At 39.7% G+C, this 26,008-nt stretch overlaps 1 protein-coding gene and 1 long non-coding RNA gene across 7 annotated transcripts in view; one reads left to right on the top strand and one right to left on the bottom strand.

The window, feature by feature from the left end:
• TMEM132B (transmembrane protein 132B) overlaps nt 1-24,626 on the top strand; it is a 266,859-nt gene extending 242,233 nt beyond the window's left edge. For 5 of the 6 annotated variants that reach the window (XM_068911179.1, XM_009666647.2, XM_009666645.2 and 2 more), the window contains exons 6-9: nt 8,036-8,241; nt 17,609-17,882; nt 19,221-19,412; nt 20,675-24,626. In XM_068911179.1, coding sequence (XP_068767280.1) covers nt 8,036-8,241; nt 17,609-17,882; nt 19,221-19,412; nt 20,675-21,826 — 1,824 coding nt within the window. In that variant the 3' untranslated portion in view covers nt 21,827-24,626. The remainder of the gene's footprint in view (nt 1-8,035; nt 8,242-17,608; nt 17,883-19,220; nt 19,413-20,674) is intronic. The other variant, XM_068911180.1, reaches the window with a different exon arrangement.
• LOC138061389 (uncharacterized) lies at nt 112-1,798 on the bottom strand. Its single transcript, XR_011135103.1, has 3 exons — nt 1,557-1,798; nt 604-906; nt 112-487 (listed from the first exon to the last, which is right to left on the bottom strand). It is a non-coding gene; the product is annotated as an uncharacterized lncRNA (long non-coding RNA).
• Nucleotides 24,627-26,008: the final 1,382 nt, after the last annotated feature.

The following is a 26,008-nucleotide window of genomic DNA, read 5'->3' as shown; positions in this document are numbered from 1 at the left end:
CTGTGCGTCTCCGTAAGCCTATTGTTCGTACCGTTACCTTTTTCTGGTCTCTTGAACATGCAGCACTTTGGTTTATTTTCCACTTTTCCACATCTTTTCTTTCTTGGACAAAGAATCTTCCTTTGAATCTTCCTTCCAGCTCCTCCTCATTACACTTCAGACCTACGTATAAATTACAGTTTGTGTTTTGTACCACTGCCCTGAGTAGCCTTACTTAACAATAGGCCTAGAGTGGCCCACAGTTATGGATCCTGTTATTAGCTGGAACAGCAATGTTACCTGTGCTGCTCACGGCAGCCACGGGGAGTCCTTGGGGGCCTTGAACTGGGCCCCAGCTGGGCTGAGCACTGTAGTGCCTCTGCTCCCACTAACTCCGTACTTTCAAAAGCAACTGGTTGTTGGATTGCTCTTCTGCCTCTGAGGAGAGAAATTTGAAGGCCAAACATAGGTTTTGGATCTGCCACCTTAGTTCTTCAGAACCCTAAAACTGAAAATAATTAGTGTTAGAAAGTAGGAATTTCAAACTGGCCTAGACTTTCCAATGGAAATATTCCCACAGTTTCGAAAATCTCCACCTACCTAGTTAGTTAGATGCCTACTGACCTCTGAAACTCTGGCCTTTGACGCTGCATCATGTTCCACTTGCATCAAGGTGATTGACTTCAGCAGTTTTAAGATTGAGACTCTGAGTAATTTAACAATTAAAAGAAGAACAAGAATATCTGAAAATAATTGTCCCAAACACAGCAATATTCTTGCTGACAGCTGTGACTGGCCTGTTGTTGTTACTGGACGCCGCAGTGCTGTGGAGGTTGAATAAACCTTCCTTGAGTCCAAATCTCCCCAAACAACAGACGATTAAGGATACATCTTGTTTCACTGCAGAAGTACTTGGTTTTCTTCTCTCTAAATTTACAATTTAAGATTACTTAAAATAAAGAATATTTGAGATGTTTCAGGTCCATCCTGACATGTTTCAGTTCTCATATTTTCTCTATTGAAATGGTAGTCATGGAAAAAAAACATTACATTCCTAACTATAGTTATTGGACTACTTCGAATCATGCAGTTTATATACCATTTCTCTATAACTTTTATTATTCACTGGTAAGATGAAAAGAAACATATACCCGTCCCTAGTGTTGGATAATACTCGACTTAAATTCTTACTATTGTTTTTAAGTAGGAAACAAACCTTAGATCTGTCTGGAGGGGTTCCTATAGCCAACACTTATATCTAAAACTACAGCAGCTATTCCAGAGAACAGTACTTGGAGAACTAATGTGTTAATAAAAACAAAGTAACTTGAAAAGAAAAGAATATTTCAAAAGTGACACTTCCAAGGCTATTCTGCACATGTCTGAAATTAAAAGGGAATAAAACTTCTGTTTTCATTGGTTTCAATTTCAGCATCATGTCATTTGCCTTCCTTTTTTCTCTGTGTATTCTTAATCCACCATTTGCCTCAGATTGTTTGGAGACAATATTTGCAGACCCCAGTAAATGTAATTAGCTGGGGAAGCGCGGGAGGAGGCAGAACTATTTCCAGGATTACCTGCTCTGGAAAATCCCTGCTTGTGGAAGAACTGGAAGTAAACGTACTGTAACACTAGCAGGCCAAATGCAATGCTTGGATAAGTAGAACTCAAGCGCTTCTTTGAAAGTTATACTGCATCGGTGCACGGGGGTCAGAAGCAAGTGCAGCGTCTCCTCTTCACTGGGTGCTTCTCACCTCCCTGGAGCCTGATGGACAGTACAGCTTCCCCCCGGAGGGGTCCTGCACTGCAGTGCTGCCACCTGTACAGGAAAAAACACATGTGTCACGGGTTGGCCCTGAAGTGTTTTGCAGAGGTTTGTACCCAGTTAAAACGGCAGGGTGAGACATCAGACTGTCATGGCCTTGCAAGGCCAACAGGCTCTGCAGAGGAGACAGTGTGAACGTGTGCTGGGGCAGAACCGTAGTTCTACGTTGTCTAGTTAGTTTCAGTTTAAAATGGAAAAGGAAATTAAAGTCAATGAATATTCCTACTTTTATATTATCACTTGGCACGTGTATATGGGAGAATACTATGCACTAGAATAGTAACATGTTATAACATACAACTACAACCCAAACAAAAAGTCTGATGTTTTCCAGACTGACAACTATCCAGGAAAATTCTGAATTTAAATAAAACCAGCTGAAAAGTGTACAAAAGGTTTATTGCCAGGAGGCACACCTTTCCCAGCCTTGTTGGTTTAGGACAGACTCCAGCAATGGCTTCAGGCTGTGCACGGGATCCAGGGAAGGCACAGAGTGAAGCAGCGTTTTGAAAGAAGAAGAAAGAAGAGGGTAAGAAAAATAATCTTTCTTTTTGTCGTCGGCTATTTCCCAAGCACTTAGCCAGACTCCTCAGGCTGAAGAAGTAATTTTAAACCTTTCCAGCAAACATGTACCAACAATAATACTAAAAGCACAAAATAATCCAAAACAGAAAAAAAAAATTAATATAGCCATGCTGTGGCTGGATAAAAAGATGCAAGAGGCAGAAGAAAAACACACAACGTAAGGGCTTGAAGTAGCTCCTGCCTAATGGGCTAACAAGACAATGCTGGGAACCTTAGAGCAGAAAGGGTGGGAAAGGCGGCATTCGTGAAATATCACAAAATTACAGTTTTAAGATTATTATGAGAATGAGCCATTTATTCTAGGCTCCTTTCACTTTAAAATCCTGTTACCGTTGTTCTCTTTATAGCCTCAGCCCGGATAATGAGACTTTGCATCCTTTACATGTTCACTGCGAAGCAGCACTGTACACTGCTCCTCTGCCCTCCTATAAAAGTCCATAATTTGCTGGTCAGTTGGCCCTAACTTCTTCTTCTGCAATAATTTGCTCTAGTAATTTGCTCTAGCTCCTGAGACCGTGCCTGGGAGGGCCAGTTTTACAGCGTGCTTAGGTGACTGCAGCCAGATTGAATTCTGGGCTCTTTCTCATATGCCGGCCATCAAGAAATAGCGTTGTCTCAGGCGGGGATCATAGTAAGGCTGGGCTTTGCTGTTCCGAAGCCAGGGTTACACAACTGAGGAAGCGTGCACATCTGCCCCATTAAATGTGAGTATTATTAAATACTAGTAGTTCTTGACTACAGGTAAGAAAAATCCTCTTGTAAAAGGCAGTTCTGCTGAGGTACTGGTGAAGGCTGTTTTGAAAGGAAGTGTAGAGGACTCGTCCACTTTTAAAGGGTGAAATTCAACGCCAAATTAAAATCATTTGGAGACCAACTTTCCCTGGCTGGGTAACTGAATGGCAGTAGCACTCAGCTGAACAGGCTGTGCATTATACCTGCTTCGGATGCACGCTGCCTGTGCCTCAGTGTCCTCTGCTAAAAAAGGGTGTGTGTGTGTTTGTTTGTGTCTTAAAAATTCACAGATGAAAAGTGCCATAGGACAGTTTGGTATTGTATTTGGTATTAACTCTTACCTACTAACTGATCTATTTAGTCATCTAAATTCCTAACCGCTTACAGACCACAAGGGTTTTGATTGATTTCTGTTATATCTAATTCAGCCTCCTTACTAACTGACCTACAAGCTGAGGGTGAAGTAAAAGATTTTGAACAAAACCTGTCTCTAAAGCTGTAAAAATTAACATGCAACAAGCTTTATTTGTTTTCTTGTGAGTTCACAGTTCCTTTTTACCTTTTTCACCCAAAGGGTGTGTAAACCTTTGCTGACCCGAACATCAAATGGTTTCCCAATTACTCCTTTGGATTGCTAGCTACTTTAGTCCTTGATAAGTGTAAAATGAGGAGGCTGTGACAGGTTGTACAGGGGAGATTGTGCTTTTTAGAATTACTTGTGAGGATTGGCGCCAACCACCTGCTTCAAAGCCCAGAAAGGTTAATTGCAGCTCTCTTTTGCTTGACCTGAATACCAGAGCAGATAGCTGGCCATCCTGCCCTTCTGGTTGCAGACTGTCTCAAATAGCATTTTCTGATTTTGTCAGGCAATTGACAGTGGATAGTGACAGACTGTTTTAAAGAGGCAGGCTCTGTGCATTTTAGATTAAAAGATGGCAGTTCTAAGTTTTTGCTGTCTTCTTACTAGGGAGTGTTTGCAGGAGCTATTTCTTCTGGCAGCATTTGCCCTCTCTCCTCCCTCAGGTATGTACCAACAGCTCTACAGGAAGCTGTGCCTAAGTCACCTGGTGATGCAGCTCGCCCTGAACCCCTGTTCTGCACCAGAGCTTGCTCCACAGTGAATCTGTAGGTCTTCCAATGTAAACAAATATGCACTCCCCAATCTCTAGCAGCAGGTCCTATGAGTTACCATTCCAGCAAGCTCACATGCCACTTCTGGGAGTTAGAATGCAACTATAAAAGCATGGATCAGACTTAAAAGGGGAGAAGGCGAAGGGAAAAAACAGGTCCTGGGGGCCCCCAGCTTCCCATAAGTCAGAGAATACTCTTGGCACGGAGTCCACCAAGCTCCACATGGGTATCTCATTCCCTCATCATTTTGGAGGAACATCTAGACTGCTGTTAACATGAAATCACAGCTTTCATCTGGGAACTGGATGAAATTAATTCCTTGTGCAAGAAATTGGAACAGGCTTTGGCTTGGCTTAAGCCTTCAGAATAAGCCTAAAGGATGGCAGGACTGCGGCGCTCCAAAGTTGTGCCACTTCCCAAACCCCTGTACTAGAGTTTTGCCCTAGCTCCATGGTAGACCCTTCTGTCTGCTACAGGTAAGACCTAGAACTAGAAAAGTACAGTTTTGGGTGACAGAAACTCTTGCGTAACCATCAGCAGAAGCTGCCCTGGGGCTTTCCTTGGCACTTTTCTAGAGTGATAGGAACTGTGGTGCTGTGGAGGCTCAGGACTCCTTAGAGGCGCTGAGTTCGTAAGACTAGAAATTACCTTTAGAAATAAACACTATTTTTTGAGATTCCAAGTGAAATAGGAAGGCTGGGCATTTGCTATACGTGCTCAAGGTTCTCGTTTCCTTCAGCTGAACTAAGCCTACTTTCAACTGAATTAACTGCTTTAAGGGTTAGCGAGTGTAGTAGTTCTTAGGTTAAGTGCATGTGAATTTAACATAGAGAGGCTTACTCAGGCGGGCTTTACTGCAGCTGCTATGGCTAACAGTGGTCATGGTTTCACATGCTTCAAATGGCTAACAGTGGTCATGGTTTCACATGCTTCAACATGGGCTAGCAACTAGATACAGTGATTGCTGTTTTTTTTTTTTTTTTTGTTATCTGTGCAATCAAACTGAATTTTCCTTTAGATTCCTAGGTTTGCTTGTACCTAATAGAGTAAACCCAATTTCTGGATGGGGAGATGGAAAAGAATAATTCATCTCTTCACATTTTCATATCACGAATGAATGATTTTGTAGGCGATACATTTCAGTGAAATGTGAACTCCAAACTCTACGGAAGGGCATTGGGTGAACTTCTATAGCATAGTTATATGTCCTGAATTATACTTAGCTCTTGGTCAGCGTAAGTGACTGGATGGCCCTGTCTAGACATGACATCTATGAAATCTGCAAGCCAAACCTGACGATTTTTTTTTTAAGCTACAATTAAATTCCATCTTTCTTTTCCCTAATTTAGCACCTTTCTTGCTTGCTGACAAAAAGATAAGACCATTTTAAACAGCAAGAAGAGAATCTAAAATATTAGCCTCTGTCATGTCAGATATTAGTTATTCCTCTGATCAGGTCTTGATGTTTATCCTTCGCTCTTTGAGTTTTCTTAATTATTTCTGTCTTGTATTAATTCTCACAAAGCTCCCTAGATGGGGGCTTTGTGATTTAGAATCTCAACTGCTCATTCAATTAATGGGCTTGATTAATGTGCTTAAACTTCCCAGACACACTTGTGACATATTATGGGGGGGGGGGAGGGGGGACAGGGATTCTGAGTACGCTCCATCTCATTTGTGATACTCCTGAGCCTGGAGTCCATTTTAAGCTCTTTATCAGATAGCTAGATTTTTTATTTTTATTTTTAATACTTGTACTCATTAAGCATTGATGTGGAAGGAGTATTATCTTCAGAAGAGTGCCTTAGTTTCCTTTGTCTATCTCTGGTAACCTAGCTTAGTCCCTTTGCAAAAAAGTAATTGAGTGTAGTTTCAGCACATTAATTAGGATCTGTGAAACTGGCCTGAAAATGGCAAATGTAATGTGGAAGTGCAGCTGTTTCACTGTACGTATTGGTATTGCATATTTCTGGAGAGAAAAATATGAAACAGTGAGTTTTTCTAAAAAGAATATAAAAGCACTTGCCAATATTTATAGTGAGGCTATTATCTAATAATTAGCAGTACAGAAGAGAGTGACATTAGTTGTACAGTGATGTTATAAAATTATGAGACAATGTGAAAAGTTTGGCTGTCATACTGAAATAAGATAGGTCTAACTAAGTGTGAAACAGTCACTTGATATCATCAATGTTCCATTGGTATCATCAGTGGATCCATACCACCAGATAAATTAACACAATGTTTCTCAAATGTTTCTCCTTCCCTTCTTGGCTTAGGAGTTACCGTAACATCATCATGATAACTCTAGAAATAAAACTTGCCATTTAATGATCGACATAAGGGTTGTTTGGTTTTGTTTGCTTCTGAAGTAGCTGATTCTTAGCCAGGCTGCCTATAAATTTTAAAAGTATTATAGGATCCATTGAGGCATAATATTTTTCATTTAAGTGTTCTCTTTATGGTAGTAGAGCTCCAGACACTGCCCACCACGTTAGAACTCAAGAGAAAAACCATGTTATTGCATGTGATGTTACCAGGGTTCTAAAGATTTCAGCCATATGTGAGGACTAGGTTTAAGGGAAAAGGGGCTACTAGACACTTTCTATAATTTTCCTGTGTGCCTAATTTCTTTTAATACCAGAGAAGATTTGAGGTACATTTGCAGAGCAAAATCAACCTATATTTCAACATATTCCCCACTGAAGACTACGTGAGTTAGCTCAGTGACTCCAGTAAACCAGGATCTAATCACTGACTTTGCCAGAACCCCTTCAGGTCTGAGTCCCAACACATTATGTAACATGACACAGAACAGTCCTGACATGAAAGCAAAGTCCATTTCAGTAATTCAACTACATGTCATGAGCCGTGGCTTTAAAATATTAAAGCCATAGTACATGGAATCTATTGGAAGCTATCACATCTCTCTTGCTTCAAAGGAGAAGGCAAGTCTTTAAACATTTATATAGATATGTTTTATATACACACACATATATATGTACACACTTGCATATATGTGTGTACGTACACATTTAGATAGATAGATAGAATAACGTGCCTCGTCGAGAACAGAGTTCCATCCTTCCAGGACGCAGGTCAAACATGTTATGTTGGATTGTTTTAATAAATCAGATCTGTGCTCCAGAGCCTTGAGTTTGTGCCAAAGGGTCCCTGAAACCAAGAGGGTAGACAAGCTGTAGTACACAGCCCACCTGCTCTACAGTATTAGTTTTGGCAATATTTTCATATAATGACACAAAAGCGACTATAAATATATTTTGCTGAAACAACTACTGAGAAGTTCTAAAAATTAATGTTTCAAGTGCATTTCTGCTCATGAGCCATAAGGGGATCTTCGTCTTTAAGCATTACAGTGCTCAAGGAAAGAGAAAAGGATTCTATTTTATGGTTCTGAGTCGGTCTTTTTCTTACTAACATATGGCTCCATCTTTTCCATTTTTTTAAGCAAGTTATAAACATAAACTTTGATGCACATGGAGCTTGATTCATGCAGAGTTTAATTTGCCTAATATAAAAGATTGACATAGGTTATATAACATCATGAAATTATTTTTGTAGTTTGAGTAGTATCTGTTGTGGAAGGCAGAACTGTTTCCCTGGGGTACGTTTTTCACTGTTTGAAACTAATTAAAAACCTGAAAATACAATATGCATGACTCGCATTATTAGCATTGTCTTTGGATTGATGTATAATTCCTTTTGCTTCTTCAGGAACTTTTATTCATTTCCTAATTAATCTTTTTTTTTTTTTTTTTTAAGGTTTCTGACAGATGTGACTCCATCTTTGTTAATGGCAAGGAAATGAAAAGCAAAGTGGATACTATTGTTAACTTCACTTACCAGCATTTTACCACCCAATTAGAAGTGACGGTCTGGGTGCCACGGCTTCCCCTGCAGATTGAGATCTCTGATACAGAACTTAGCCAGATCAAAGGCTGGAGGATACCAGTCACCTCCAATAAAAGGTATGCTTACCGCGCTGGCACAGTCCAGATGTGTGTGCAGGGCCTCAGATTTTAGAACTCAGCAGATTTTTAGAGTGTTGCTCAGAATCTAAAGCTCTCCTGTTTCAAATGAGTTTAATAGTCTGCCTTAGCCTTCATCATAACACACCCAACAGCGTTATCAGGTAGCTACATTCTGTCCTGATTTATAGCTTTTGAAGGTAGTGACTTTGCTTGGAGCATTAGACAAATTCCACAGAATCTCAGTAAATCAGATCTCACATTCTGATGTGCAAATCTGAGAAAAAGAACCTGGACCTCTCCCACCGCATACGTAACACTGTGTGTGTGACACTCAACACTGCTGGTGCTTAGTTCCTGTCTACGCTGCTGAATAAAACAGGGCCAGGGAGGGGGTCTCAGGCATTGGGCATACACAGCACTTACGTGTTATGCAGCTCCATGGCAGCTTACGCTCTGCAAGACCACGCCTGGTGCAGACAGCTTGCACCAGAGATCAAAGGGGCACCACATGGGACCCAGAGGACACGTAGATCTCAGTGCATGGAGTATGGACACAGCCATTCATCGTGAACTTATCGTCAAGACATACCGTCAGATAAGAAAACAGAGGTATCTTAGAGAAGACTATCCACATATCCAAGGCTGTTAAGAACAGTTCAGGGTTCCTGATTCTGAATCTGATTTCCCATAGTTGCTTTTGGGCTAAGTACTTGAGATCCCAAACACAGTTTCTCCATCAGTAAAACTGGGTAACTCTTGTCTCTTTTACGGTGGTGGCTGCAGAATTCTGTTCAGCCTAATCCTGCATACAGTGAGCCTAACTTATGCAAAGTCCTTAAATAAAGTTCATAGATTTTTATGCCTGGAAAACATGTACTTGACCTTCCAAATATTGGCATTTGCCACTCATTAAAAGGGCAACCTTCTGAGCAAGTGCAACGTTTCACTGCAAAACCGGTCTATATTGAAGCCTAACTGAGAATATATGCTTTTAGAGTTTTTGTTGTCCCCCTTTTTCTGTGTGTTTGACATTAGCGTAACTTGAGATGCTTCGTTATGTCCTATTACACAATGCTCTGAAGGGGACATGGCCTTTTCAATTAGATCGCCTCTTAATCTTTTCTTCTTCAAAACAGGAGGTCCAGTTTCTTCAACCTGTCTGAATTTAGATGAGGTTCTCATTTCTGTGGATTGTTCTAGGTGACCTTGGTTACCGCTTCTCCATTACAGTAATGCAGGATACAGCTCCCTTAATCGACTCGTCTACTCTCTCCTTATTTTTCTTTAGCATACCTTGGTATTTCTAAATTCAAAAGCAGCAGCAAAAGTGCACTTTGCACAATATTGTTTCTGTCATTTTGTCTCATTAGTCTGGATGATGTACTAGCTATCTTTTTTTTAAACAGTAAGATCAGCAAATTCAGAGCTCAATAGCGTGTTCTTAAAAGCCATTTGAGAGGCTATTTTGACCATATTTTAGCTGTGCTCCTTTTGTCATTGTCCAGTATAGTATTGGGCCTTAGCAGGGTAGGCGCACCACAGTTACAAATGACTCTTAAAGGTGGGGTGGCAAAATCTCCCCGACAATCAGCAATCTCAGGAAGAGGCAGATGGAACTGCTTAAGAACATGTGAAATCTTGCAGATAGCAAAGAGGTGGAAGACCTGCGGGACTTTGATGGTTCTGCAGTTTCTATATAGATGCACTCTACAGCAGACATTAGTGAAGCATTACTTAGTAGACCTGATTTAGGCAAAAAAAATCCTTATTATCCTGTAAAAGTCTACGTTCTGATGAATAGGTTCTACCAAGACAGCTGTGGATGGATCCTTCCCTACTGAAAATACCTATTCTAGAATAACTGTCATTTTGACAATTTGCTAGATTAAGAATTTCCAGGAACACTGCTGCATTGGTGTATTTCAGGCTATGTTGAAAAATACTGCTGCAGAGCATGACATGACACCAGCTTAAATTTATAATACAGTGAAAAAGAATTTCTGGCAGCAGCAACCATAGTGCTAAAGACTGTCGTAGGTCTAACGAAAGCACTTGATTTGCCCAGGACAACATATCAGCTACTGAAGAGCCTAAACAGGCAGCAGTGTTTGGAATTATCTTACACTTATGAGGGCATAAAACTAAGGATTAAAGGACACAGTTTACAAGGTGTTCTGATAACGAGCTCAGAGGAAAGGGACTGACTTGTATCTTGGCTATGTGGATGGTTTTTTTGGCTGACAGAAGAATAGACGATGAGGATCTGGCACAACTTGTGTGACTGCTCCAGTGATAAAAGCAAAGTTGCCATTTGTGGAAGGAAGATATATCCTAGATGACGAACAATCCGAACATAGGCCAGCTGCTTAAAGTTTCACTGAACTTACCTTCTTCTGCCTGCAATGGGCCTGGTGCTACAACACTTCCTTAGGTATAGGTCCTACTAAAGCCAGCGGGGATTTTGCTGAGCAAATGGCTGCAGAATTAGGTTGCTGATGCTTATTACAGGAGGAAACTTTGGCAGCAAGCTCAGTGACTTAGACATTCAACTGTGGTTAACGGTCGTGGACATTTTGACTTTAAACCCATTACACACAGAGCTGGAAATTTACCCGCTGGTGTCTAGTTCTGATTTATTTGGCCAGCTGAAATAAAGATAATGGTAGTAGAATCTGCTCTGTTTGCCAGCCAGCAACCAGTCTGAGTTTGCTGCTGCTCAGATTGCATTTGAACCACTGGCACATCTTTAGCAAGTATTTTCTGTGAAGGGTAGAAGAGAAAGTATGGACACTGTATCATTCCCCAGAACTGCAGCTGGTAGTTTATGACATTGCCATAATGTGTCAGCAGCTCATGCACATGTGAACCAGGAAGGTTTCAAGTAGAAATGATCTTATGTTTTAAAGAAAACATATTTGGATTTTTTAACGTCTGGGGATATTCTTAATTAATAGATAATCTAGGACTAGCATTAGTTTTGGTCTTGCTGACATTTACTTTGTACAAATTTACTCTTCTTTGGTTTTAAATGTCCTTTATTTTTATATTTGGCTGTGTTTTACCTGAGACTTAATGTCTTCTGCATTTTGGGTTTTTTTTCTCTTTTAATTTCCCTGTAAAATTTCTTCTATACCTCCATCTCCTTCATAGTTAAATATTTCCCCATATATCTAAACACAGGAGTAGTTCATATAATGGATTTTTAAATGGTGACCTGGAGCACAAAGATTGTGCCATGACCAGCATCACACAGGACATTTGGGCTTACAGTTAGGAGCTGAAGGTTGGTTTCTTGAATCCTAATTAAGTGATTTAATCAGAAGGCCATATCTGCTTATTCTGAACAATGGTTCTGCCTGTAGTTCTTCACATTGCCCAGTATGTACAATACTGTGCTACTGCTGAACGCTGAGAAGATTGTCTTGTGTGAACTCTGAGAACAGGTTTGAAAGAGAGCGCGAGAGAGCGCTCTTTAGGAAAAAAACTGACAAAATCCAACCACTTTGCAACAGGTACAGTAGCTATAGCGTTATATTGCTTTAGCTTCGTTTTCCTATAAGAGCCAGTATTTGCAATTTGCATGAGGTTTTTGAGACTTGTCGCTAAAGAAAACCAAACGCGTGCCAGGTTCTTTTGTTTTGAGAAAAAGAGGGCATCTGACTCTTGCATTGTTTGGAAAGTCCCTGTCAGTATTCTTAGGCAGTCTTGAAGTTAGATTCAGTTACACAGGTGCCTACAGGACACCTGAAACTATGTCACTGTCCTCAGATTTAGTCATGGAAGAATCATAATGTGTCCTTTTCATTCCTCACCTCACTACAGACAAAACAATTTTCTCTTTTTCTCTTGTGCGCTAGGGTGAATGTCTTCACACCGCTACCTTGTTAGGACCATCAGTATTCATCAGTAAACAGAAGGTGCAGTTTTTGAGCATTTCTTTGTAGGATTATGCAAACTTAAGCAACCTTGAACCACTCTTTCACTTCCTGTAGTTCCTTCATTGGCTCCTTCCCGCATGCTCAGTGTGGCCATGCTGGATCGGCTGTCTGAGGGGCTGAGCCAGAGGGCGAAACGTAACTGGGTTCACAATAATCTTTTAAATATTTTTATTGCTGCTGTCATCAAAAGAAATGTTTGTGAAACTGCTGCCTCAGCATGGCTGTTCTTCACCTGAATTTAGCTGCTTCTATTTCACACCTGAAAAAGCATTCACATGCCCCAAATTGTATCTGTTCTTGCCAATGACACTGGTTGATCTAACAGAATCTAGTGACTCTCCCTATAAACCCTGTCATGTTTGTAATTGTAAAATGCATGTGATTACTGCGATGTTTGCTTACCTAACTTCTTGAACAATTTCCTCAAAGGAAAGAAAAAGGCAGGGTCTTTACAAAAATTACAAAAATGCTGAACGCCTAGCTTCATTTAAACTGCGTGTCAGTTTTTAACGGGTCTGAACTGGTGTAAGAGCAGGAGCTTGCTAGAACAGAAAGAAAAATGAGCAGGCTGCTTTTTTACAAGAAACTGAAAAGAGAAACAGTCTCGCCTTTGTAAGAGCAGAAATATGACTCACCAGATCAGTTTGTAAATATATGGCAAACATTTATTCTTATCCAGAGAACTTATCTATGGCACGTGCCAGTATAGATTTGAACAACCTCCTTTTCCAGAGGAAAGTCAGGTCTAGGGATCAACTCATGAGTACTGTATGGTGCGGGGCCCTTGAGCTGCCATGGGCTAATAAAAGTCTACTCTTGGAACGTGCTGCAGAAAAGCCCACAATCTCAGCAAATGAAATGCATATATTTAAATTAAAGTCAAATATTAGACTGAGGAAGAGGTCCAGGCAGACTCTGCTAGTCTAACAAGAACATTTATTTTGATTCCTTATGCATCTGGAAAATAATTATCTCTCTTTGAAGTTCTCACACTGCCTCTATGTACAGATATTTGCATGGGATGAGTGGCTTCAGCCTGCATTAACAGGAATTGCATGGCTAAAGGCTCACAGTGAGCTGGAAATTTAATTTAAATAAATGTTTGCCAACTGGGATAGCACATTGTTTCATGAGGCCGACAGCACACAGTACGTCTGCAGCATACACTTCAGTGTTAGGGACGTAGTTTACCAGGCTTTAACTAGCACCTGGCCTTAGTGGACAGTAGCTAGTCAAGCCATTACTCAGTCACAGCGACTGCAAACCTCAAACCAGCATTAGCTTTCAAAAATCTGCTAAAGGCAAAACATGGCCAAAGCATGTTTAAGCCAAAGATGGTATTGCTTGTGAATGGCAGTCTGTTGGGCTAATGGTTACTTAGGTGAGAGACCTACTGTGGTCCTCTCTACTAGAGACAAAAGCAGGAGCGTTAGCCTGAGTTAAATGAAGGGAAAACCAAAGTGCTTTAGTTAAACGTCTGTGTGAATGCTGTCACTCAGAAATAAAGCCATCCTTTAATGTCCTTAAGTGAATTAAGTGAAAGTGGATTCAAACTATTTCATTTGTGAGTAGGCACATCCACACAAAACTTGAACGCACTCTAAGTTCACTCCTTTAGTTAATTGAGTATAATATACCATGGAGATAAACTTATAGAGGATTTTTTTTTTTTTACAGGTAGACTTTATTTTCAAGATCTGTAAAGGTACCAAATTGCATTTCTTCTTGGACCTCTGAATGGAGCTATGTGCAACTTGCTTCTGTAGTTTCCACTAAATCAACTTGGCTTTAATTTTGTATCTGAAATAGGTTTTTTTTCCAATGAGGGGTGTTGCAAATGTCTTTTAAATACATGACTCTCTTTAATGGGTATTTCAAATTCAAAACCTGCAAAACTGATGTCTTCAGGGGGGGTTTAAACAGAAAATCAGCACCTAGCCAATAACCTGATGCACAGTTGGAGTGGGGTGCAAATTAAAAGAGACACACTTAAGCTGCTCATGGACAGTGTCTGTAATAGAAAGTTGACAGATCACTGATTAGATCACTGCTAGCAGGCACCCTTGTAACAGGGCTGCTGTTTTAACTTAGCTCTCTGGCAAAGGCTTTCTCTGTGTGAAACGTATATTAAATGTAATTCTGGCAACCTTGATTCACTCTAGAAAACCAAAAAAATCTTCCAAGCAAGTGTGGGAAACAGCAAGAAACAGGATAAGAAGGATTCTGAGAGATATCCAGGGCGAACCTCAGAGATGACCAAGGGGAAAAAAAAGCACAATATGCAGCAATAGCTTATATTCATGACGACGTGTCTTAAAAAGAAAAGGAGCTAACTTGCTTAAGGAAGGATTTTAAGCCTACTGAAAACACTGTAACAAGAAGTTTAAGACTGTAAAGGGAACTATGTAATTTAGTGAATTTCAAACATTTTGTTGGGTCCATGGAGACAAAGCACTGAAATGCTCTGTCTTCTTAACTGAAATAGGGATTTGTGTCTTTGAAGTAGAAATGAGTATCATTTGTTTAAAGAAAGAAATTGAGTTGGTACCTGCTGAATCAAGACTTGCAAGGCTTGTGTTGAAAAGTCAAACACATAGCTTTTTTCTTGGCACTGACGTAAGAAAGTGCCTTGGCCGCTCCATGGTTAAAGGACCCGGATGCCTTTCTGATGTTCTGCATTTGCATGCAATAGGAATGATGTACTTTGAAGGCGTAGTGTACGGATGCAACCAACTGTAAATATTTCTGTAGTGAAATTGAGGCCTTCTCTTTGTCTGCTAGAAATACCACAAGGAAGGACTTAGACTTGAATGATCTGATTCTGGTTGGCAGTACTGGCTGCCCACGTAGTCCAAATCATGGTAATAAGGACGACAGAGCCCCCCTGGGTCCTTAGGCAACACCCCTTCAGCTCTGGCCAGTCTTTGCACAGCTCACATTTCTGAGCTGTGTGGGACTGAGGCTGAAACATTCTCTAACATTCTCGCCCTATGTTGTTCTAAATGTATTTCCTCTTAAACAGTCCAGTATTCTAGAGTTTTAGACAGGGAAAGTAAAAACAAGTAAGTGCAGACAAACAAGTATAAAAGTAATACATTGAATCAAACTGCGTAAAACATCTGGTGGTGTGAAAGTGAAGAAGAAAACAGATGCATAAAAAATAAAGTGTAAACACTGAACATGAGAACATTTTTCTTAAGCCACAAAACACTGGTTCTGTGTTTCTTTTCCCCAAAATCCCACAGGTACTTTTCACCTGAGTAGTTCCTGTGCACCCTTTTCCAATTCTGCACATGAACTAGTGCTAGTGTGTTACCAAAAGTAGGTCCAAGCCCCAAATCTCAGAGCTAAACCTGGTTTTCCCAAAGCCTGGGATTATTCAGAGCTGGACTACTGGCTTAGGCTAGCTGAAGAATGTCGGAACACAGTAGCAAAGCAGCATTGGAAGTGGGAATATTAAGGAGTTCATGACATCTTTTACAGCATTATAAAGCCAAAAGAGATCTAAACAGTCGTGGGCCAGGTATGCTCTACTAATATCCCTCTTGTAGTGCTTTCCTTATGGCTGTTTTGGTGACTAGCTCTGCTTTAGCTGATAGTCCAGATGTAAACTTGTGTTGGGAAGAAGAGAAAAACGGAAATTTCCCTAAACTATCCAGCTATTCTAATTCTGCAAGAACAACTTCTTTGTGTACTGTAAATTCTATTTTAGGATTGTGTCTTTTTCTTAACAGTTCAGTGATTATGCAGTGATATTTTATACAGTAACTGATGATGGACACTGTTGCTCCAAAGGCACACAGGAAACCAAAATGGCTGTACCAAATACCATTTACTTGAGACTGAGTGTGTGTGTGTGTGTGTGTGTGTGTGTGTGTGTGTGTGTGTGTGTGTGTGTGTATGTATATATATATGTGTGTGTGTGTGTATGTGTATATATATATATATATTCTGCTACCAAATGATGCATTGAGAATATATTTCCAGTGTAATAGATTCTGTAACATCAGGACTTTCTAGCATTTTGAAGAGCACAAAGATTTTTTTTAGATATATTTTCAGCTTACAGTTTGCAAACTTTGTCATAGAACAATTTATAACAGCAGCAATTCTGTTTTATAATAGTTTTTCATAACTGGTATTTCAAAAGAGAAGATAAAGGAACACAGTAAACACAAAACTACTTCCCAAAACATTGTGAAAAACAAGAGGCTTACCCTGTATTTCACACCCTTGCTATAAAAATGGCTTCAGGCTCAATATGAGTAAAGGAGGAAGGCAAACTAGTTCTAAGCAATGAATTCCACAGCACGGGGGTGTAATGAGTAAAAGTGTGACCACCTAGTGCTTAATATCTGACTTGCAAGAGATAGGAGAATAAAAGAATCTATATATTTGTCCCAAGGAATTAAAAAAAAACCCAAAAAGATGGGAAATTGGGTTTTAAACTAGGGAAAATGCTGTGAGGTGTGACCAGCACCGTTACTGTGCAAATCACCGTGCTGCTTTACAGAAAGCTTGCAGAATGCTGTTACTTTGTCATGTTATATTTTGTAAGGGGGACAGATAGCTAGAAGACTATAAAAGTGTCATTAAATTAGTGCAGCTGTTCATAAGGGTGAGCACTAGTCTAACCAGTTGGAGATTGTATTTGTACATCAGAGTAACTGATGTCTTAAATGGTAATTTAAGTGCCAAATTTGGATTTTTGGAAGCTCTGTGCGGTCATTACATGACTTTAAATATACCTCGGCACTTAAATGAGCTGTATGGGATCTAAGGCTATATCATTGTCTGTTTCTCAAATGCAGAGAGCTTAATGAGCCTGTGAGACAGAGCCAGGATAAGGCAGGGCTGCATTACCCAAGCAGGGAATCCTGAATAAATAATAGTAGTTTAGAGGAGATAAGCAAAGTGATACAAATGTTCAGGGAGGGGAAATGCAGTGGGGGAAGGGATGGCTGGAGGAAAGGATTGGTCGTTTTTAAGGAGCAGCTACTGTGCAGCTAAAAAATCTTCTCCCAGCACAGCTGAGCTATTACAGAGGTTGGTGCCACAGCTGCCCTCTCATAAAAATTTCATCCTGCTTTCCTTAGCCGTCTGCAGGATTTGATTACTGAATAAAGATGAGAACAAGCAGCGGATCCACTGAAACTTCAGCAAACACAGACATATTTGCAAATGGCTGGGAGGTCCCACTCAAAGAATCCACTCAGAGAAGTGAAAGTAGATTTTAAAATTGTGCAGGGCAAAAAAGCTGCGCAAACGTCACTCTGATACACATCCAAAATCTGGTTGTCCACTTCTCACATTAGCAGATGATGATAAAAATTAATCTAATATAAAAATGCAGTGCAGATGGAGCTTTGCAAGGTTGTAGGGAGATCATGACAATATAGGTAACACACACATGGATTTGTTTACAGGCCTACTCGTGACAGTGAGGATGAAGAAGATGATGAGAAAAAGGGAAGAGGATGCACTCTTCAGTATCAGCATGCCATGGTGCGAGTCCTCACACAGTTTGTAGCTGAATCCTCTGATTTTGGAGGCCACTTGACCTATATGCTAGGTTCTGAGTGGCAGTTTGACATCACTGACCTTGTGACTGATTTCATGAAGGTAGAAGAACCCAAGATTGCTAAGCTTCAAGATGGCCGAGTTCTGGTTGGTCGTGAGCATGGCATCACCACGGTCCAGGTACAGCCTAAAATATTTCTGTAGATTCAGCAGAGAGTGTTCTGGATGCAAACAAGTGACAGTTAACTTACCTTATAAAAACCCACCCGATTATTTTCAGACAAATAATGGCTGAAAAACACTATATGCTAAACATAAAGGAAGTTTGAAGAGCTTTTCATTTTTGCTGTTTGTCATTTTTCATATAATACATTTAGGTAAAACTTCCAAAGGGATTCATACATGTAAATGTGACTAGCATCACAGTGGGATTTTCTGAACAGTGAAACAGGTTGCATGATCCACACAACTAGCGTCTTTAAATTATTTTAAGTTTTAATTTAATTTAATTTATCTGTTCGAAAATTTTACTGAGGATCTACACGCATCTTTACATGCCTGAATGTCTCTGAAAAAAATAGTCCCTTTATGTTCACTACCTGTCTGTCTATCTTCATGCGTATTTTGTAATCAAAATAAAGGTATGGGAGGGTTGCGGCTCCCCCGATTTAAGTGTAGACATCTGTAATGTGTTAATCACTCTTAAGTTTCCTTTGTAGTTAACACAAAGAAGTGGGCATTTTTAGGGCTCAACTCCTTTAATACTAAAGCAAGCACCTCAGAGAGGTCAAGGGACTTAAGCCCTAAAAATTTCTCTCAACTATGAAGGAGCACAAGGCAGCTAGCTCAGCTGCAGGTACCTACCCTGTAGAGGACTGCTGCTGGGTTAGATGAATCACACCTCAGATATTTTGGGCTTGTATCTGGCATCAGTAGAAAAATGACTGTTTCCTTCAGAGGGTACTGGAAAGAAAGTCTTAGGGCAGACTGACAGGACTATTTTGTCAAGGAAAGATGCAGAGAGGCACCCAGTGGGATTTTTTTCAAAACCCTTTTGTAAATCTCACTTTCATTTCATTCAGGTCCTCTGTGCCACCAAAGAGGTCAGGCCAAGTTCCTATAAGCCAGGCTTTGTACGCTTCTTGCTTCTTCCCTTACCGAGCTTCAACATTAATCAGTGCCTTACACTATGTCTTCTGCCGTACTGCATTTACAGGAGGTTTTATAGAACATGCAAAAATGACTTTTTTTTGGAAAGTCAAATCTATTTAATTTAATCTACACTCCATAGCTGAAATGCTGCAATTTTACAGCGATGGGATGTTTTATTAAACTAATTTTTGTATAAAGAGTAATTTAACAGCAAATGAGTATAATGTTTTGGGGGAAACATCACTGTAGCTTATAAACGTATGGGAGAAAATTAGGATTAATCGTTATGCTGATTACAGTCTTATCTTGCCTTATAGCACAGAGCCAGCTGCTGTTTCATACAAGACACTTGCTTTCTCTTTCAAGGTTCTGTCACCTCTTTCCGATTCCATCTTGGCGGAGAAGACAGTGATAGTCCTAGATGACCGTGTAACAATTACAGATCTAGGAGTCCAACTAGTTTCAGGCTTGTCCCTCTCTTTGCAAATTAGCAAAGGCAATAAGAGAGCTATCGTTTCTACCACATCTGCTTATGATATCCTTCATACTCCAAAACAGGTATGATCCAAAATACTATTTAGAATTGATCTGTTTACTTTGCTTTGTCAGAGCCAGGGAAAAGCTATCTAGTGTAAATGCAGACAACACGTATAAGGTATAACCACCTGAAAAGCAGTAACTTTGTATAGCAAAGACTGTTCATCTTCGTGACCAACTCCTACAGGTCACGTAGCAGTAGACTCATACACAATGACCGTTAAACACTCCACAACTGATGTGGAGAACTGCACATCACAGGGAAAGTGACACGCATGTCTGTGAATGCAAAATGCTGTAGAAAGCATGCATGTGCCTCTTCAGACACTTTTTCTATGGAAAAACACGGCATAGCTACCTAAGCAGAGGTAGAAATCCTTTGCTTTAATAGTCCCAGAGAGGCAGTTCAGCCAAAATAATCTTTCAGCTGTGTCTGTAGAATTTTTCATGATGTGCATGGCTGAAATCTTTTGAACCATATAATCTGAGGAATTAAACAGCTTCAGATGAGACTAGAGAATTGAGCATGGATTTTTTTTCATTGTATTTATTATAGAATTGAGACTCTATCACTAGAGAAGCTGTAACTACCTTTTTAGCACACAACACTTTTCCGTAAGAAAACAAATTAGTTTGGTCAAACCATCATTAAAAAAAAAAAATGGCAGTTTTGTAAGTGTTTCTACAGTTTCTACAACAAACTACAATAACTTTTGTATATTTCACATAATATTATATATCTGAAAGCATGACAGAAAATTCAGAATATTGCATTCAAATATTTTCTTAATCTAGTTTATGGCAATGATCTGAACAGCATCACCACTCTGACCCATAATAACTCTGCATATTGATTATATATACCATTAAAACTGCAGAAATACAGAGATTCCCCATTAAAGGTCCTTTGCAAAATTAACTAACTAGGACCTTGGAAATACAATTATTTACATCATGTGGCCCTGGCATTGAAAAAAAGGATTCTCACTTCAGCCTGAAAAAAGAATTTTCAAAATCTTTTTGTCAGTGCCTTTTATTAAATGTAGGTGACGGTCTCTTTGATAGTTCCTGAAGATGAGGTACATGCCTAAGAGACCTAGAGAGTACAAACATGCAAGTAGTAAATAAGAAGCAGAGTAGAAGGTTTTTTTTTTTTTTGAAAAAAAAAAAAACCCCACCTGTACATTTATTTTGCCAATGTCAAGCAAACTTAAAATGACTGAGTCCACTGTGTGGTCTCTTACCTTTCATACAATTTTTTTTCTCACCCTGTCTTCCCCCAGGAAGCCATAGTCAGCGCTTGGGTTTTGTTCAGCGATGGGTCGGTGACGCCTTTAGATATTTATGACTCCAAGGATTTCTCAATCACCATCACTTCACTGGATGAGATGGTAGTGTCTGCACACCAAAATCTTCAGTCAAAATGGCCTAGGGTAGTAGCAGAAGGGGATGGGCAAGGACCTCTGATTAAAATTGAAATGGTCATCAGCGAGCCATGTCAGAAGACTAAGAGAAAGAGCATTCTGGCTGTTGGAAAAGGAAGTGTCAAAGTGAAGTTTGGTCAAAAAGATTCTGACCACAAAGGAAGCACCAATGATATTGACGATGTGGATAGAGACTTTAAAAGTCATGCAAGCAATTCTATAGAGAAGCCTGCAGAACAAGAGAGGACAGTACAAGAATGGTCTAAAAATGGAGCCCTTAGCAATCACGAGGACAATGCAAACAAAAGCACAACTTCCAAATCTCCCATTGATCAGGAGTCGCTGGAGGATGACCAGCCCCAAAATAACCCAACTGCCTTCACAGGTTTCCCTGCACAAGTAGAAATACCAGAGCAAAACAATCCGAGTGATCTTACATTGACTTCAAGAGGATTAACAGATTTGGAGATTGGCATGTATGCCCTGCTCTGTGTCTTCTGCTTAGCAATCTTGGTCTTTCTGATTAACTGTGTGGCTTTTGCTTGGAAGTACAGGCATAAAAGATTTGCTGTGAGTGAGCAAGGCAACATCCCCCATTCCCATGATTGGGTCTGGCTTGGAAATGAAGTTGAACTGCTGGAAAATCCAGTTGACATTTCGCTCCCGTCAGAGGAGTGTACTACCATGATTGACAGAGGAATGCAGTTTGAGGAAAGCAACTTTCTTCTTAATGGGAGTTCTCAGAAGACCCTTCATAATCATATCCTCAGATCTTCTGAGTACGTTTGTGAAAAAGAAGTTAAAAGTGAACCTATAAATTCTTCTGGGCCAAAGCAGAAGCGTGTAAAGTTCACTTCATATACAACAATACTGCCAGAGGAGGGAGGTCCCTATACCAACTCAATTCTATTTGACAGTGACGATAATATTAAATGGGTATGCCAAGATATGAATCTTGGTGATTCCAAGGAACTTAGGGACTATATGGAAAGACTGCAAGACAATATGTAAAACTACTTTCTTATGTTTGTAATCACCTTTATGCCTTCTGTTTATGGATGGTGGAACAGTCAGTCCAGTCAGCAATAGGAACAAGCGAGTCCAACCTTGGAGTTACTGAGATGATAATCTGATATCACTGAGCAGGTACAAGAGGCTGGCTGAGTTAAACCTGTTTCACCATAAACCAGGATGTGCCCCTAAAACAGCTACCTGTAGGTGTTGGAGGTGTCACATGATGGCTGTTTTTGTATACTGCCTGGTACTAGCAAAATGCTAATACAACTGCGCTCACACTCAGAGGAGACTCCATTTGTTTATCTCTCATGATAAATGTTAAATAAGAAAAAAGAGGGATCTTTGCATTGATTTTTCTAGTCGTCGTCCTTTGTAAAGCACAGCGGACATTTCTTGCTTACAGCCTGAAACAAGGCTTACATTAGAAGGGATCTGAATGAATCTAGTTTTATTGCTTACGCGCAATACAGCCAAGTAGTCTTATTATTTTTTTACACGTATAAAAGCCCCCATGTGGTTCGTCATATTGTTTATGAATATTATTTGAGTTAGGGAACATTAGATATTTTCTTTGAAGAGTTTCTTGGCTGTACCAAAGTGTAGTACAGTAATATTTATAACGATTCAAGTTTTCTATTCATGTCCATCGGGCCATAGAGATACCTCCTTCATCACTTATGATCTTTCTCCTTTCCGTATGGGTCTTTAATATTTGAAACACAGAAAGGTGTTAGAACTCTTACTGGGAAAGGGTTGTCTCTTCTTACAGGGAACTGTAAATACAATAACAAACCCTGGAAAATACAAATCAAGGAGTAGCCTTGGGTTTACTTTTGTCATTAATGACCTCAACAGGTCATTAATGCACAACAGCACGCATTTCAAAGAGAAATGCTTTTGTTGAATCAGCAACTTGGTTGGTGACACATATTAGTATCAGAATGAGAAATTCAAATGTGGTATAGAATAGGAAGGAAATTTCCTGGCAAATAAGCGAAGGCTTGGAATCAGTGTTACTCTGTACTGATGAAATAATACATTGATGGTGGAGTTTAGCAGTACATAGGAGGCCATATACACAGGCTAGAGCCCCAGATCTCGCCTAAAACATCCCTGACCATAAGGCTGCTGAAAGGAAAATATTTATCATATTTCATTAAAAAGAGAAGAAAAGACAAGACACGCTGGACACATTATAAAGTGACTATTCCCAAATTTAACAAGGAAAACATTATGCTGGAGAGGCAAAGCTGTCATTTCATGTGCATTGTATGTATTTTCATAGTGAAGGATGACTGAAAGATGTTGAAAATTCCAGTTAGAAGAAAATGAATCTACGAAATGCTTAACAAAAACAGTAAAGTACATGTTCTTGTGATGGATCCTGTGAAATAAAACACAAGATCCAAACTACAACTGCCTTACTTACCCTACTGCCCAACTTTTAGGTAGATCAAAATCAGATTTGAATTTTATAATTCAGTCTCGACTTTAGAACAGGCCAGACAACCTATGTTCTGAGACATTCTGCATTTGGATCCGGAGCCAAAACTGGGAACACCTTTAGTATAACTACTATGCTAGAATTTCGATGGTGAGAGTACAAAGGACAATGAGGAGATGTCAGGCCTATATAAGTGATTAGAGACTTACGGTTGCTGCCGTGGAACTGCATAGTAAGGGATGGCATATACTGTAATCCGGTCTTAGGCAGGTCAAATAACCGACCAGAAAGACGCTTCCATTTGAAAAGGGGTATGGTGCTTGCGGGTCAAATGCAATCTCAGGATGTTTAACAAACATTCTCTCCTCTCTAAATGATCCAGGCCTCATAAGGAAATAATTAATTTATGCTATGATTCTGAGTATTAAGAACAGAAAAATCCTTGTTTAAAATTCAGCATCTCTTCCCACTGTGTTATGTTGTATTTGGCCCAAGCATAAACGAAGAGTATAGCTCACAGAAGACTAAATGAATATAAATTGATTTTTAGACTACAAATCAGCGGAAACAAGCTCCTTATGGTAGTGGCAGAGGGCAAAGAGCATAACTATTTTCATGACTGCACCTCCATCAGGTTACCATTGAAACTGTATGATCTTACAGCAGTGTGCTGGACTTCAATGACCCATTTTTTTACTGTGACCCCCTGTTCTGTTTGGCTAAATACACCAGTAGATGCTGAACTCCTTCCCTAGAGAGTATGCCGTCTCAGCACACTGAATGCAAAGGCACTTGTAATTGTGCTTATATGCTCTTCTGAATCATTGCTAGGGAACAGAAGTCAGAAGCTTTATTTATTTATTCAGGAAATGTACACAAGGGATTTGGCTTGAAAAACTGAGTTATCACTAAGTTAGGGTGCCTCTACTGCCATATTGATGTGCCCTCGACCTTGTACTTGAGGCCTAGACCTTGGCTGGCCATAGTACTGAGAGGCTGACAGATGTTCAGGCTGCATGCTAGTGTGTTTGAATGTAGAGGCAGGACAGTTGTACATGCTATTCGGACGCTCCAAAAGCCTCCAAAGGAGACCTGAGGCTTTTCCAGCATTTATGTGGCTTAAAACCCCTGTGCACTCAGATATTTTTACCAAAGAGACTGAAAAAATGCAGAGTTCCATAACTGATAAGTGTTGAATCAGAGCTAGTTCCATGCAGGTGTTTGTATGGACAGAAAACACTCTGGTGTAGAACTCTATGTGTAGATGGGATCCTGCTAGAGTTTAGCTCAGTACAGCACCTATCATCAGCATCATCAAATTCAAGGTCTTACCAGGCTCAGTGGTCGAGTATGGGGTTACGAGTTACATTGGCACTCACAGGCATCATACACGAATCTAGCCCTAAGTTAAAATATAAAATACAGCCAGTTAGAAAACTGAGGAGTATAGTCACTACTGGTGTTCAATTAAGAAACGGAATTAGTATACAGCCTTCCACAAAAAAGACACCCTCCCCTCCTGTCCCCCCTCCCTCCCCCCCCAATGAAATCTGGCAATTGGGGAAAAAAGCCCGTAAAACACTTTTTTTTTTTTTAAAAGATCATGTGTTCTTACATGAAAGTTGTTACATGGAAAATGTATTAACATGAAACAAAGATTAGAAGTGAGAAGAGTGTGTTCTGTTCTCAGTAACACAGCAATAATGCCATTAAAACAAGTGGAGTTATTCTGGATTTATGCTGGTTTGAGTGCTTACATTACTTCTCACAAAATCAGAAGGAAAAGGATTTAGATTAATATATTTGATGCAAAATAATGGCTCTGATGTATGATCATGAAAAATACTGAAATGCAGTATCTTAAATGAAGCATCTCAATTTTTAGTTTTGAAATGATGGCATACTTTAAATGTAAGTAAAATGAATTAAAATTATTGAAAACAAAATGAACATTTTTCTGATTCATCTAATTTTTTTTCTTTTTTTGGTTCAATCAATGAGTCAAAAAAACTTTTAAGAAAAGTCTTTTATTCAACCAGTTGTAATATTCAGTATTTTGCTGTGCTGTTAAACGACCATCATTTGTATGTCAATAAAAGAATCTCTACTTATGAGATTACTAAGCAAAGGAAGCAAGGAGATTAAGCAGCAGAATATTTATGTAAGCAAGAAACCAGAACTGACTAAAAAGAAAATAAAACCTATACTGATGGACTAATTAAAATTATGTTTCCGTAGTTGCCGAGGGAAGCAACCTGCAATTTAATGCAGCATAAACAGCGCATCTTATTTATGGCATGTATAGAAGGACACTGTGAGCAAGTTTCTTTTCCTGCTATTGAGGAAAGCGAATATGAAGTATCAATTCATACACCATGAGACATCCAGGAAAAACTGTATACGCACAGAGTGGATTAACAGAATACAGGGAGTTTGTGAACTTTATAAATAAAGTTGATGCCAGAACCTCAGCTCTTGTAAATCACAGCTGAGTGACTTATGCCAGCTGAAGATCTGGCATACAGAGAATACAGAAGCAAGAGCTAGTTTTCATTTGTGCTGAACTTTTTAATTTCATTTGGACATTACACGGCCTAGTGCCATGTGGCTTGTCTACGCATTCTTTCTCATTTAAATAAGAATTTAGGAAACCAGTGCCCTGCTCTCCTCTCCTCTTGATGTAGAACCACATAGAGTAATGTTTTGAGCTGCTGTTTCTTAATTCATATTGG

Source organism: Struthio camelus, chromosome 17, assembly GCF_040807025.1.
Source record: "Struthio camelus isolate bStrCam1 chromosome 17, bStrCam1.hap1, whole genome shotgun sequence".
Taxonomy (NCBI): domain Eukaryota; kingdom Metazoa; phylum Chordata; class Aves; order Struthioniformes; family Struthionidae; genus Struthio; species Struthio camelus.
The sequence above is the reverse complement of the archived record's forward strand: the minus strand, read 5'-3'. Positions and strand labels throughout refer to the sequence as shown.